Raw genomic sequence first — 16303 nt, forward strand, 5'->3', positions numbered from 1 at the left:
ATTAATGCTCAATTAACTTGTCTTAAATTATCATGAACCAGATACTTCTTTCTCAATAATTTAAGACAATCTAATGCTTAAGTAAATTTAAAATTAAGAAAATTTCGGTATTTAGTAATTTTATCATGATTTTCTATAATACTTTTTTACTGTTGGGATCAGCCTAAAGTCTAAAAGCTAATGTTAAATAATTCGAGATGGATTTAGTAGAGTCAACATCGATAAAGCAATTGCCCGTGTACATCACTAAATGCTGATAAAATTCGCCATGATACGCTGCGATTTGACGTAAAGACGTAAGAAAAAAAGCTCACCTACAAAATTTTCGAGTGCACTTTCTATGAAAACGGATCAACCATCTCACCTACATGTAACATGTTCTCACTGAACTCTATAAACACTCAAAACCAGGCAAGTGTTTTCGTCTAACCACCATCATTAAGATTGCGTTATTATCGTGAATCTTGTTTGTCATTATAACCTTTGTTGTTGCAGATTCTAGTAAGTTTTAGCCAGTTATCGTCACGTTACTCTAGTCTATTCAGACATAGGAAGCAGAGCCATGCTAAAAATAAAGATGTGAAGGGGAAAGAGGCTACTGCAGCGTTGAGTGATGCAACAATCTGCCCCGACAGTTTCGAAGAGGCTTTTCATCATTTTGATAAGAATGCCCTGGCTGAGATGCGAAATATTGACGTAAGAGCCTTCGTGTCACTCGCCGGGACCTCGACAAGTGCAATAAGACAGTTACCAACCCTACAATCCGCTAAAAGAGTGTCATACATATCGTCAAATTCATTTGAAAAAAATAAAAATGGCTGGTTGGATTCCCCATCTATTACTGTTAATTTTGCCGGCAAAAACTCCAGATTAACCCTCACAGACAACTTCGTCGGTCTCCTATCAAGAAGTATACAAGAAAATAAGTTTAAATATAGCATACAAGTTAGAGGATTTAAAACAGAAAGAGGTATACATGCAGATTTGAAGAGGAATCCTAACATTATTAATAGACTGCGTAAGTTTCTGGGTCAGTATATTACAGACTATTAAGATGTACCCCTGTGTTAATCATTCATATATCAGATTATCATGTGATCCTATGTGTTTGTGATACAAATATAACTGATATTGTGCTGGTACATTAGATATTATTAACATACATAGTATTTCTTGGTTAATTGTACTAAAATACACAGGTATTGTATAGACTGCCCCTATGGGGCAGTTCTATTACCCCTTAGTACTCTCCTTTGCCTGATGCTCGGCTGTCTCTGATTCCGGAGGGTTTGGGTGTGAAGTGAAGGAAAAACATTGTGAGGAAACCTGCATACCAGAGAATTTTCTTAATGCGTGTGTGAAGTCTGCCAATCCACAATGGGCTAGCATGGTGGGCCTTACCCCTCTCATTCAGTAGTGAGCCAAATATGGGTTGATAATGATGATCCATAACTTAAAGGTAATTGTGGGAATATGAGTGTTTGGAAGAACAGTTTTTTCAGACAATAAAACTGTAAGATGAATCAATTGTTTTTTAAGCACAGCACAAATAATCATTTCTTTGTTTGATGTTTGGATGCTTGATGTTTATTAGGCTATGAATGGAGAGAGATTGAATAGAGAGACTATGAATGGAGAGAGATTGCACTTGTATTTAACACACTCTAGAAGAAGAAGAACAAGAAAAAGAAAAAAAAAATACTGCACCTTTATAAAAAGGCTTACAGCCAAATAAAAAGGTATTGGTTACCTTTTTAGATACTGTGAACTGCCTTGATGGTTTGGCAGTATTTATGTGTATTCATGTATTTCACTATACTAATAAATTTCATTTACTACAGGTCTAAATGTATCTGAAACAACAGACAAACAAACAAATCTAAGTCCTGATGTGGCGCCCCGACTAGAGAAACTGCTCAATGAACATACATTGCTCACTCACCAACAGAAAGACAAGATTAAAATAGCCTTTGCCGAGGGATATTTAGCAGGTATGTAAGTTAGTCCGAATTGTTAAAGTAAATTGATATATCTTATTACGAAAACAATAAAAAAATTAAGCGTATTGGAAGAGATAGATAACAATAAAAACACCAATTCATAGCTGAATGAGTTACTATTTGTTTAAAGCTATTAAGTTTTGTATGTAGGTTCACATCCAGACAATGTCCGCGGCACCAAGGCGTCCAAATACCTAAAGCTGGTGCAGCAGCTGCTGACGATTGTCCTGTTCCTCGCCATCTTCGTCAGCCTCATGGCGTCCGTCAGCGGGACTGTCTTCCGGTAACTAGATTTGTATAAATCTTACCAAAATTGTAGTTCGTTCTGAACATTAGTAAGCCTAACAAGCCACTTGAGAAGACAAAAAGATGAATGAGCGACCAAACTGGATATATATTGGTCTCTCTTTCGTGCGATCATAAAGAAAGAGAGAGTGATATTCAGCAGAGTATGTCAAATTTTTAATTATCCTGATTTCTGTAAAAGCTCGTCGAATCCCCCAAAAAAACCCCAAGGTTTATTACCTCACAAATATTACTTTTCATACTTTTTTCAACGGTTCTGAACCTGATTTACAAATTGAAAAGTAAGATAAAATACAAATAGTTCAGAAGATGCACATATCTCTGCATATGGCCAACTGAGCAAGCCCAACATTACTGCAGGCTTATTAATACATATTTTTATTAATTGATTATAAAACACTGCTAAAACTCACGTGATATTACTTCTGAGTATGCCCGACTAGTTTCGAACCCATACTGGGCCCTTAGTCCCTTAGGGCCCCGAATCAATTAATATGAATAACAGTCACAATAGTTTAAATTCTAAACTGAGCATATTTTTGTTACACTTTATATGTGTACATTTAGATTTTCCATATTCTATACAATTGGGCCATTCACCCACCTTGCCCCAACATTGCTATGCTACTTTACATGTGTTAGTTCATGCAGAGTATAATCAGTGGGTGTGTTTGAACATGCGCAGGATTCAGCTGGGGAACCAGGTGGAGGTGGACCCTGAGGACATCTCTGTCACGTTTGATGATGTCAAGGGAGCTGACGAGGCCAAGCAGGAGTTGAAGGATGTGGTGAGTGTTTAAATCAATGTAACCTTTATATTCTTTTCTTGATGGCTGTCACTAGATGTTTGTAAAATAGTTCTTGTAGTGGTATTGTGATTAGATGTATGCTCGTGGTGTTTCTCGTGGCCACATTTCTTGTTGTGTAATTCTTTATGGTAACTTGGGATAGGCAGGGAGAATGACTTGAATGGAAAAGGGTTAGTCGACTATCAAAGGATCCTTTAACCTTACACACAGCGTTCACAAGTGCATGACTCCACTCAAGGTCATTCTCTGCCATTCTAGGGTCTGATTTTGCTTACAGCTTGATTTTTATTTTATTTAAGTAATTAAGTTGGCCTGACAAATAGTGTAACCTTTGTTCGACATTGATTTTCTTATTTTTGTAATCCACTTTTGAAGCTTGTGCTAAAACAATATTAATTTCGCATAGCACATGGAATAAGGGCCAAAAATATATCAAAATTAATTAATTAATTAATAAAACTTAAGGAAACTTAATTTAAAAATCATTTATTTTTTCAAATTTTCCAAATGTCAAAAACGCTGTTGTCCATTTTGCGACACAATAATGTACTAAACGTCAAACCAATTGTTAACTATTTTTGTCAAATGCTCCGTTTGTAAGGGATTTGTTGTAGCAACAGTTGAAAATCATGGCCGACAGGCAATATTTTTTCAATCTAGTAGAACGATAATGACTATTAAAGACCTTTCAACGAAAGAAGTTTCAACTAGCCTATTGATTCTGCAGGTGGAGTTCTTAAAGTCGCCGGAGAAGTTCTCGACGCTGGGCGGCAAGTTGCCCAAGGGCGTGCTGCTAGTGGGTCCGCCGGGCACTGGCAAGACTCTGCTGGCGCGTGCTGTGGCGGGCGAGGCGCGCGTGCCTTTCTTCCACGCCGCCGGGCCCGAGTTCGACGAGATCCTCGTCGGGCAGGGGGCCAGGCGCGTGCGGGATTTATTTAGTGAGTATCTATTTCCTACAACTTTCGTCTATTAACCTTTAACTGCAATCGTGGTTCCGTTGGACCCATGTTAAATCTTTGAGGAAGTATGCCTTAGCGCCTCCCGGTTCTAGGCAGGCATGGCGCACTCCGTTACATGGTCGGGTACCTAGAGGTACCTAGAGTCGTAAACAGGCCAGTATCGCACTCGCGTGCAGCTCAGATCAGATGCTTTTGTCAAGTACGAAATTGATATTATTTAAATTAATTTTATTATGAGTCAACTATCCTATTCAAATCGTTTTGATTATTCATATAAATTTAATAAGCTTCCTTCCTTGTTTGAATAGATGTAATAAAGATAAGAGCTTAAATAAAACGCCTCAGTAATAATTTTGTTCAAACTAAATTGCACCGTATTGTGTCGTAGCGAGAGTCGCTATTTATTTTAATGACGTTGCGGAGTGAATTTTCTGTACTTGTACGTATGTTTTCTGTGTCCAAGGTACCTTAAGAAAATATGCTAAAACATCTTGAGGAGCAGGACAAGCTTCGCTCGCTTCTACAAATCTGAGTATTAGCTACTCACGATTTTATAAGAGGGCTTATTTTTCACCACTACAGTTATGGGTTAATAACCTCTTCTATCTCTCAGTGGAAGTTACATTCAAAACAGTCTGCCGTTCCAAAGATTAATTTGAACAGACAAACAAAATTTTTTTTTAGTTCAGGTGCCTAAGGAATAAAGGAAAGAAAGGGCGGGCATTAAGGCATTCCTTGACTGTTACCTAACACTCCCCTTCTCCACCCACTATTAGCGCTTAAGAAAACAAGGTTGTATTGAAATCACCTCAGACCAATTATTGTATAGGACCTGCCTCGCTAGACTTTACTTTTCTGTCAAAGTATATGATCAACGATCTAATGCGATTATAAAAACTGTATCTACAGAATCGATCTTAAATAGTTGTAATCGTGTTCGTCCGTTAAAGAGCTCCGTAAAAATACCTTTTTGTGTAATTGAATTGTGTAAAAAACGGGCAAAAATTCTAGTTTAGTATGATATATATACCAAATCTAAGCTGGTTTTCCTTAGAAAATGACAGACAATTTTGTTCGTGACTATGAGTGCGATACAGGTCCTTCTATAATAGGTCTGAGGAAATCACAGACAGATCAATTTTTAGAAGTGTATAATAATTAACTAGCTTAAGTAAATTTTTCTGTGAAATTTAGAGGCAGCTAAGGAGCGCGCGCCGTGCGTCATCTTCATAGACGAGATTGACTCGGTTGGTGCTAAGAGGACAAACAGTGTGCTGCATCCATACGCTAATCAGGTACAGTGGGACCTTGTCAAGGTCAACTTGTTGAAACTAGTCTATAATGATATGTGGGTGAGAATTTCTTTAAATTCTTTTTTTTATTAGACGTGGAGGAATAAGTCCTACCTAGGAACTAACTTGAAGTCAAAAGTTTGGTACGGAACAAAAATCATCAAAAAGCATCATAAATCAGCTAACAGATATTATAACTTTCTTGTTGACAGACAATAAACCAGCTGCTATCAGAGATGGATGGTTTCCACCAGAACGAGGGTGTGATTGTATTAGGAGCCACCAACCGCAGGGACGACTTGGACCCCGCGCTGCTGAGACCCGGCAGGTTCGACGTGGAGGTGAGTGTCATGTTAAGTCTCAGTTGACTCATATAATATTAAATTTTATATGAGTCAACTACCCTATTGTTGTGATCAGGTGTCAGTCCCTACGCCAGACTACGGCGGGCGGCTGGAGATCCTGCGGCTGTACGTGGCGCGAGTGGCCGCGCACCCCGAGCTGGACGTGGAGGCGCTCGCGCGCGGCACCACGGGCTTCACCGGCGCCGACCTCGAGAGCATGGTCAACCAGGCCGCACTCAAGTGAGTCACTGTCCACTGCTGGCCTTGTGTGTGCAGACCCTGCCGTGTACACAATAGATGTTCAAACACATACGCAAAACAAGTGCACGCACAAGTAAAAAGCGCGCATGCACTCTTGTATGTATACAGTCATGCAATTACACAAACGTGCACGCACAAATAAAATCGAGCACGCACTTACATCATATGTGCACAGTCACACAATCACACCAACGCGCACGTACAAATAAAATCGAGCACGCACTCACATCAAATGAACACAGTCACGTAATCACACTAACGCGCACGTACAAATAAAATCGAGCACGCACTCGCATCATATCTGCACAGTCATGCAATCACACAAACGCGCACGCACAAATAAAAAACGCGCACGCACTCACATCATATGTGCACAGTCACACAATCACACAAACGCGCACGTACAAATAAAATCGAGCACGCACTCACATCAAATGAACACAGTCACGTAATCACACTTAACGCGCACGTACAAATATAATCGAGCACGCACTCGCATCATATCTGCACAGTCATGCAATCACACAAACGCGCACGCACAAATAAAAAACGCGTACGCACTCACATCATATGTGCACAGTCATGCAATCACACAAACGCGCACGCATAAATAAAAAACGCGCACGCACTCACATCATATGTGCACAGTCATGCAATCACACAAACGCGCACGCACAAATAAAAAACGCGCACGCATTCACATATGTACAGTCACGTAATCACACAAACGCGTTCGCACAAATAAAAACCGCGCACGTACTGACATATGTGTACAGACTTAAGTAAGCAGATGTTTTTTTTATTTAAAACCAGGTCATCGGGCATGGCTTCTGCTTAGTCAACTGATGGAATAACATACCAATTTGAGATTAATAAACTGAATAGATACCTAACACTTATATAAAACCTTGTACCTAACACACAGTCTCATACAAAACGTTACACTACTTTCTTATTTCAAGCTTTCACACAACTAACATATGTCCAAGATGCATTAATATAATGCACACACGCATAACCATTATTAAAATTCATATACGACTGTCGCAATAAAACCCTGTCAAAGTGGAAACATATTTTCCTTTAACCACTCCACTAGTTTTTTATATATTTTTTACAAGTTGGCCCTTGACTACAATCTCACCTGATGGTAAGTGATAATGCAATCTAAGAGAAGCGACCTAACTTGTTAGGAGTTGGTTGAAAATCCACACCCCTTTCAGTTTCTACGCGACATCATACCGTAACGCTAAATCGTTTGACCGTAAGTCAGCCAAACCTGGACCAATTAAAAACACCTCAATTCCAGGACCTTGTAAAGTCACCGCGCATACCACTGCCTCACGCATGCCGTCATACACCTGCAGAACTTCAACTTTAATGCATTTATCAAACCAATTCCTTAATCCGCAGGGCAGCAATAGAAGGCGCGAAGGCCGTGACCATGGCGCACCTGGAGGAAGCGCGAGACAAGGTACTGATGGGCCCGGCGAGGCGCGCCAAGCTGCCTGACGATGAGGCCAACGCTATCACCGCCTGCCACGAGGGCGGGCACGCCGTCGTCGCATACTACACTAAGGTAAGTGTACTGAACTTGGCTATTGCACTTCCGTGCGCTCAATACTGTTACGAACTAAGGTAGGAAGATTTCGAATGAAACATCTGGTGACTCGTATGATACGGTATTCCACTCCTTAATCCGAGTACCAATACACACTTCCAAACGTAGTCCAACATCGCAGCCGAATTAGTTGTTGCCACTTGTATCGCTGGAATCACTTTGATGTTACTCCACTTCGTTCCGAAGTTACACTGCTGCGAGCGTTCTCTCTGGCGATTGTTTAGTGACAATGTTTCTAGATCATTCTGGGATTGCCTACACGCATGTTGTTTATTCCATGAAATTCGACAAAAACAATAACAAAAGATTGTTATCTCAAATTGTACACAATTCGATATGGCCGAGTGATTTTGGACCTTATGTCACTAGTGCTAAAGTCCTCCGTAACAATACTGTAAAAGCTAAAGTTTGTATGAATATTTATGCAAGACTACTGGACCGGTTTTGTTGAAAATTGGCACAGAGATAGATCTTAATCTGGTGTTTCCCCGAGCTTACTAAATATCTTAAATTTGGGATATTTACAAGTCATACTATAAATGTGAATGTTTGTATGTTGGTATATTAGTCATGCAAAACTTCTGAATGTAGTTTTTGCTCGCAGATAGTTTTTAATGTAAACATTCATTTCTCTGTTTGATTTTTACGTTTCGTAAAAATAAATACAATCTAATTAAAGTGTGCCATTATCACACCAACACACACTGATAGTTATTTTTGAAACAATTCTTAGCCGAGTAGAATTCAAGGTCATAGCTAGTTTATACTTGCAAAACATTTTCCATTAATTGAGTTAATATAGTTAAGGTGGTGGCTAAGTTCACAGAGTTTCAAAAGTTTGTTTTTTCCAGGATTCCCACCCACTACACAAGGTCACAATTATACCCCGAGGGCCGTCACTGGGTCACACAGCATATATACCCGCCAAAGAAAGGTAAAATGATCTTTTCAACATAAAAATGGTACCGACTTCAAAGACGTATTTCAGCTATTTTGATTTTAACACAAAATTACAGAACCGATTTTTATAAAAATTGAATGGGACCAATCTAGAAATATACTCTTTCAAACAAAAAATCAGTTGTCTGTAAAGCCATAAGAAAATACTGGAGAATTTTTCAAAATAATGTTTGCATTTTTTCAAAAGAAAATGTTCGTTTTTCTAGAATACTGTTTAATAATCATTTATTTTATTTCTTTCAAGAATATATTTCATTTCTTGTAAAAAAGTTGGCAACCCTAGAGCGAGGGAACGACGCATGACGTCATCTTTTTTCGAGTGTGCAGCCGGTTCGGATCGAATTATGAGATGTTGTCATGTCAGAAAAAAAATTAAAAATTGGTTAATAAAAGACGAAGCGTCGACTTGAGAACCTCCCCCTTTTTTGAAGTCTATAAAAAAATACATGGAAACTCTTATACTTATTAATTAAATGAATTATTATTTATTACTAATTGTTGTTTCTAAGACGTGTCCTATAAAGAAATTACATCCAAACTGTTGATTTGAAGTTAAGAAATTAATAAACATTTGCAATACCAATGAAGCCTTTTCTGGAATTTATTTTGTGAAGTCGCAACTGAGTAGGAAAAATAAGGAAATACATTCTAAGGTGGAATGGTTGTTTGTTGTGCAGATACCACGTGACCAAACAGCAGCTGCTCGCCATGATGGACACGATGATGGGGGGCCGCGCTGCTGAAGAGCTCGTCTTCGGACCCGAAAAAATTACTTCCGGTATGTTGTACTACATCGTCTTCGTCATCAACCCATATTCGGCTCACTGCTGAGCTCGAGTCTCCTCTCAGAATGAGAGGGGTTAGGCCAATAGTCCACCATGCTGGCCCAATGCAGATTGGCAGATTTCACACACGCAGAGAATTAAGATAATTCTCTGGTATGCAGGTTTCCTCACGATATTTTCCTTCACCGATTGAGACACGTGATATTTTAATTTCTTAAAATGCACACAACTGAAAAGTTGGAGGTGCATGCCCCGGACCGGATTCGAACCCACACACTCCGGAATCGGAGGCAGAGGTCATATCCACTGGGCTATCACAGCTCTTCTTGGATCTTTTCCGCACTTCGCTATTATGTTGGCCGTTGTGCACTTGGACCATTAAAAAGAAAGGACCTGCCTCGTAAACAGTTACCCCTCTGTCAAAGATCAAGAATCATAGAATCGATGTTTCATTGTTGTAATCATTTTCGTCGTGTAAAGAGCTCCCTGAAAATGCCGGTTTGTGTAGTTGAATGGCATAAAAAACGGCCTAAGATGGAGTAACGTTTCATTTGTAAGTATTTCTACCATAATTCTATCAAATTTGTAATTAAAACGATTTCTAAAAGAATCGATTCTTTTGACGGAACAGCAAAAAATCAATCAAGTAATCGAACATTCTATATATATATTCTGTGGATAGTCTAAACAATGTGTTGGTTAGTCTGTGTAAAAATTACGCGTGTGTGTATTGCGAGTCAAATATATAGTTGTGTGTAGTGTATGGACACAGAATATACTTAATGGTGTTAAATGTTTTCGATGTGTGAGTTTACCTCGTCCCCCTCAAAAAACGACAGACTCTTTTGTTGGTGAATTTGGGTGCGAAACAGGTCCATTCTTTTTAATGGTCTAAGGTTGTGCATAGGTCTGGTGCTGGTCCCCGCAGGAGAAACTCTTTATCAGATATCTCATGACCAAAGAAAGACATACTGGCGAAAAATAGTGGCTGAATCGAAAATGACGCTCTCTTTCGTCCCATCACAATGAAAAAGAGCGATATTTTAACTTTATTATATGTATTTCATTATTTTTATTATTCATTGTTATATGAGAACTTTACATGTATACTACAGCCTTTCTTGAAGAATACTGTTTACCAACAAATAAATTGAAAATGAAGGTAGAAAACGCATGTCATTTCATAACTTATTTATTTTAAATGATGTATGGTTTGTTTATAAAAAGTTATTCAAAATTTATTAACCATATCTAATTGTTCTAAGCTTATTAATCAAATTTATTTTCATTGATTTTAGAACAAGTTAATTATAATTATTATTAGGTGTGAAATGACTAGTGATTTGTACCCTCATTTTTAATTTGTTTGTTGGTAAACAGTATTCATCAAGAACGGCTATAGTATAGGTTTGTTGTGCCTGTAATAAGGGGGTCTGGTCATGGAGACAAGGGACTTTTAAGGGAACTCCTCAACGGTTTACAGTAGCTACCTTGTGATTGGGCTTGATTAATTTGTATTGATGAGAACTTTAAATGATACTTATGATATAAAATATTATTTAATGATTTTTATAATCGCAGGCGCGTCGTCAGACCTAAAACAGGCGACGTCGATCGCGTGTCACATGGTGCGCGAGTGGGGCATGAGCGAGAAGGTGGGACTGCGCACCATGGAGTCTCCGCGCAACTCGCCCGAGCAGCTCGGACCATACACCAACGAGCTGGTGAGTGACGTCACCGTAGTCAACGGATACAGTGTATGTGAGACGATTGGGTGTTGCACAATAGGCTACTCGTCTGCTGTACAAAACTAAGAAGATTTTTTGCATATAGGCAGTTTAGATGCCTAGAAACTCTAATCACATTTTTATTTGTGAGAATAATCTCGTAATTGTAATATTTTTATAAAACAAAATTGTATTTATATATCACGTCACCGCAAACGCCAATCGTAAACTGTGACGTCATTCGCTACAAGGCATCGGTTTGTGATTGGCGCTTACGGTGACGTGATATATCACATAGCTGCAAACGCCAATCACGCTGTTATCTCTATGAATGACGTCACTTGCTAATGTGTTGTGTTTCGACGGCAAAAATTTTACGTAGATATTTTTTCATTTATATTAAATTTTTTGCTGGTTATTATCGACGGGATTAAATAAAATATAGCTTATAATACTTCCATAATTTAGTTTAAACACTGTTTACAAAAGAGACAAGTAGCCTATTGTTAGATACGAATGGAACAACGAGTGGCTTAGTACAGACTCGTTATCGGTAATAACCCATATACGGCTCACTGCTGAGCTCGAGTCTCCTCTCAGAATGAAAGGGTTTAGGCCAATAGTCCACCACGCTGGCCCAATGCGGATTGGCAGACTTCACACACGCAGATAATTAAGAAATTTTCTGGTGTGCAGGTTTCCTCACGATGTTTTCCTTCACCGTTTGAGACACGTGATATTTAATTTCTTAAAATGCACACAACTGAAAAGTTGGTGGTGTATGGCCCGGACCGGATTCGAACCCACACCCTCCGGAATCGGAGGCAGAGGTCATATCCACTGTCCACAACTTAGTACAGACTGCTTTAATCGAATTTAAACTCCCCGTGCGGAGGTGATGCCTAATAGAAGTAGTATAGAATACATAATAGTACTTATAAATACAGAGGAATTCTCTGCGAAGACGTTTTAATAGCGACTCTAACTACAATACAATAGAGTGCAATTCAGTTTGCATATGGCTAATTACCTACCATTTCCTTCGATTTGAATAGGCATGAAATAGACGTGCAGGCGTCCGCTAGTAACTAATAATTGTATCTTGCAGGTGGACGCAGAAATCAAGAAGATCCTGTCCGAGAGCTACGAACGCGCCAAGGCCATACTCCGCACGCACGCGAAGGAGCACAAAGCGCTGTCCGACGCCTTACTCAAGTGAGCACGTACACAAAGCCTTCATAGTATATAGGTTTAAAGGCTGACAGAAGTCCTAGTTTTAATACCTGTCTAATTCTTACCTACATCTAGCACAAATCTAGAAACTAACTTCTTAGAATCATGGATTGACTGTGTGGGTGCCGGGTCCTTCTTGTGGTAGAGAGGAAAATCTCAGAACAGAGCCCTGGGACTTGTGACCTGGGTGTAAGAGAAAAGACCTTAAGCCTTAATAGCTCAACAGCAAGAGTGGTCAGACTCATCACCGAGGGGTGGTGTTGGTGATTCCTTCCCTACCCTATTGGCTTATTGTCATACCCACTCCTAATACAGTCTTTCCCGACTATTTTAAGGGGAATGGGAATATTGGTCGTATTTAAAAGATATGGCAAATATTCTTTTTTTTTAAAGAACCTCTATTCTTGCTGCCTAGCTTTTGGTAAGATTAAAGTAGCTTTATATACCAGTTCTAATATAGAATTTGCTGCAGATCTAGTCAGGAAAAGCAGGTTATAGAGATTGTGCTGGTATTCCTCTCGCAACCTCTTCTATGTTACCTAAACTAACTTTAGTTAGATCATAATCTTTTTTTCATTTTTACGTGTCAATTGTCTCTGGTAAAACATGAACTTTCCTTGCTTGTCTACGTTTTATAACACTAATATTATAAAGAAGAAAGTGTGTGTGTATGTTTGTACCTCCTTTGCGTTTCGGCTAATGAAGCGATTTGGCTGAAATTTCTAATAGAAATATATTTTACTCTGGATTAACACAGACTACTTTACATCCCGGAAAAATGCATGGTTCCAGCGGGATTTGTGAAAAACTGAATTCCATGCGGACGAAGTCGCTAGTCTAGTAGTGGACCTTAAAGATAATAATGGTGGTGATGATGAAGTTAAAGGTGTGTTTGTTCCAGATACGAGACGCTGGACGCGGAGGACATAAAGGCGATAATGAACGGCGACAAGATAAAGTCGGAGCGTCTGCGCGCCAACAAGGACGCGCCCGCCGGCCAGCCCGCGCCCGTCGCCGCGGGCCTGCTGGGGCAGCCGGTGCCCGCGCCCGCCTAGCCGCCTCACAGGTACAGACAGCTTGGTAACTTCGTTAGTAACACTCTCGACGGTCCGAGCGGGCCGGAGGGCGTGTAACGATCGATGCACCTCACTTCCCCACGCACGATTTCACACCCGCGCAGTATTTCCCCCCGTCGCCCGCAATTCATGACTTTTATGACGTCGTGCGTTCACACCTGGCTACGAAACATAAGGGAGTGGACTAGTATAAATACAGTCGAAGAACTTCCGCGTAGCCATGGATGGAAAAGGAAAAGCTTAGATAGCAGACCGCCGACCTTCAGTAAAGCTGGGTACAGATTGGTGCAATGCAACATGTAATGCAAAAATTTGACGTCCACATTGAAGCAATGCTCATGGTTTGGACGCCACGCGCGCACGAACTGCACCTGGGTCGCATATAATAATGCATATTATGGTCTTAAACCGTGCCAAGTTTCATTTGAATTCATTCATTAGTTTCAGCGTGATGCCCTAATAACAAAAAAAACACAGACAGACAAATATTTTTGGCTTCAGTATCGATTGTATAATGCCCTGCAACAAAAATTTTCAAAATATCTTCAATGTACAGAATAATAAATATTATAAGTATAGATTCTAGATGGCGCTGGCTTCCTTTATGTCACGGTAAAGTTTGGTGTTACAAATGATATAAGTAAAATCTCAAATTGCGAATAAATGTATAGAATTCGACCACATTTATTACAAGCATAGATTTAAAAAACTCATCATCCCTATAAGTTTGTGAAGGCAACAGCAGCCAGGAGATTTCACCTGGAAACTGTTAATATGATATTATATATTGTCTCGCCGGCGATTGTATAGGTAACTATAATGCAGTCTATTGTAGATGCTTATGCAGGTAATGTAGATTTTTTTTTCTTTTCAGATTAAAATTTGGCTTCCCATGATTGGTCGGTGGGCGTGTCGTGGCTTATCGTCTCGAAACTGTACAGTCATATTTATAGAAAACTGAGGAAAAGTGTCTTTGAAAATTTTGCAGGTAGCCTACCCTCATTGTCATCCTAAAATTTTATTTCAATAATAAAAATAAGTATAACGTTCGCAATGCTGTTTCTTTATTTTAAGAAGTTTTTAGACAGATTTTCATATTAATCTTCTCTCGTCGTCTACTTCTGTCAAAATGAAACCTTTTACTCCCGAGCCACGGAAGCTGCAAGTGTAACTTATAAACATTAAAAACAAGGCCACAAACTTTAGATTTATGTTATGATTATGATTATGATTATAAATATTCATGTAACTTTTTCATGTAAATAAAACTTTCTTGTAAAACAAAAATCTCTCAGTAATACCTGTTAGGTATTAAACAGGCAAACAGACTATTGCGAAACTATTAGCAAAATACGAGACATCACTAGTGCCTGGAAAAAATATACATTTTTGTGAGTATCAATCTATATATGTTTGTCAGTATCCGTTTTATTTTATTAAGTAAACCGAGAAAACTACTGCCTAATAATCTATGAAAATCTCATATCGAGAAACTGCAGTTTCTGCTGAGATATTGCAGTTAAAGTTGTAAGTTTGTCTATGGTCTTGTGAAAGCAAGATGTAACTTTAGTCAAGTTGAAGTGCCCAGCTAAATAATGAAGTTACATTATTTAGCTGGGCACTTCAAGTTGATTAAAATTACATCTTGCGTTCACAAGACCATAGACAAAACAGGAGCAATGTCTGCATTGTTTTGGTTGTCAGTTAAAAATTTTGATATAAAATAACAATCAAGTATTTAAAATAAATAAAATATGGTTTTCATGTTCTGCTGTTCTAGTATTATTATTTTTATTGATTGATAATTTTATGCAAAGTAAGTTTTGCCAAAATCCTTAGTGAATAAAAAATATATAATCCACTATGGTTAGTGTTATAGTTAGTTCCCTTTCATAAATCTATACTAATATTATAAGGAGATAAAGTTCGTGAGGTTCTAGTTGCTAATTTCTGAACCTACTGAAAGGATTTTGAATTTTTTTTAGCACTAAAAAGTTCGTATTCTCACAGGTGACGTGATAGCCCAGTAGATATGACCTCTGCCTTCGATTCGGAGGGCGTAGGTTCGAATCCATTCAAGGGCACCATGCATTTTAAACATTTTAAGATATGTGCATTTTAAAAAATTAAATATCACGTGAACGGTAAAGGAAAAACATCGTGAGGAAACCTGCATACCAGAGAATTTCCTTAACTCACGTGTGTGAAGTCTGCCAATCCACATTTAGCCAGCGAAGCGGACTAAGGCCTAACCCCTTTCATTCTGAAAGGAGACTCGTGCTCAACAGTGGGCCGAATATAGGTTGTTAATGATGATTTTTACAGGAACAGAAAACTTAGGGTAAACCGCGGGTCGTCTGAATAGTAATATTAAGACAGTAATGTGCTTGCAGTAAGTACTTCATGTGGCCTCGGGGTTCATTAAAAAAACAGGGTTATGGAAATATTCATTTTAGATTTTGTCAATAATTTATATAATTTATATTGTATAATTATTATTTAAATAATTTCTTTACTTACATGTACAACAGCAAATCACTCGCAGTCATTTGTGAAATAATAATAATAATATATTTAATGTTTTCAAGTCTTATTATGTATCATATTCATTCGTTAACTGCCATTAGGTTTATTATTTTCTGTAGTGATATCATACTGTTAATTGTAAATCATTTGTAGTAATGATGTTATAAGATTCCTCTGAGGGCCCTGATTGTCTATGAAATTGATATTGTAAAGTGTACAAACCATAGATTTATAAATTCTATGGTACAAAGTATGAACCATTTAAAAAATATTTTAGATATGGAAAGCTACACTGTCAGCTAGTAATATAAGCTACATTTTATCGGAGAGCAACGCGGGTAAAATATAGAAAGTCCGATAGTATTCAATAAATAGAAGTTAGTAACCTAATAATTATCTAACAG

The 16303-nt window shown here is 38.5% G+C and overlaps 1 protein-coding gene across 2 annotated transcripts; it reads left to right on the forward strand.

Moving 5' to 3' along the window:
- Window positions 1-250: 250 nt before the first annotated feature.
- LOC112053614 (ATP-dependent zinc metalloprotease YME1L) lies at window positions 251-14422 on the forward strand. 2 transcript variants are annotated; one of them, XM_052886839.1, is made up of 16 exons: window positions 251-411; window positions 496-1030; window positions 1842-1991; window positions 2151-2283; window positions 2992-3094; window positions 3843-4053; window positions 5269-5369; window positions 5579-5707; window positions 5787-5950; window positions 7385-7550; window positions 8444-8526; window positions 9230-9330; window positions 10919-11061; window positions 12173-12279; window positions 13199-13363; window positions 14248-14422. In XM_052886839.1, the coding sequence occupies exons 1-15, from the start codon at window positions 376-378 to the stop codon at window positions 13350-13352; spliced, it is 2316 nt and encodes a 771-aa protein (XP_052742799.1). In that variant the 5' UTR covers window positions 251-375; the 3' UTR covers window positions 13353-13363; window positions 14248-14422. The 2 variants fall into 2 exon arrangements, with proteins under 2 accessions (XP_052742799.1, XP_052742800.1); XM_052886840.1 differs by having other exon boundaries at window positions 496-1018.
- Window positions 14423-16303: the final 1881 nt, after the last annotated feature.

The sequence above is a fragment of the Bicyclus anynana genome, chromosome 18, assembly GCF_947172395.1.
Source record: "Bicyclus anynana chromosome 18, ilBicAnyn1.1, whole genome shotgun sequence".
Classification (NCBI taxonomy): domain Eukaryota; kingdom Metazoa; phylum Arthropoda; class Insecta; order Lepidoptera; family Nymphalidae; genus Bicyclus; species Bicyclus anynana.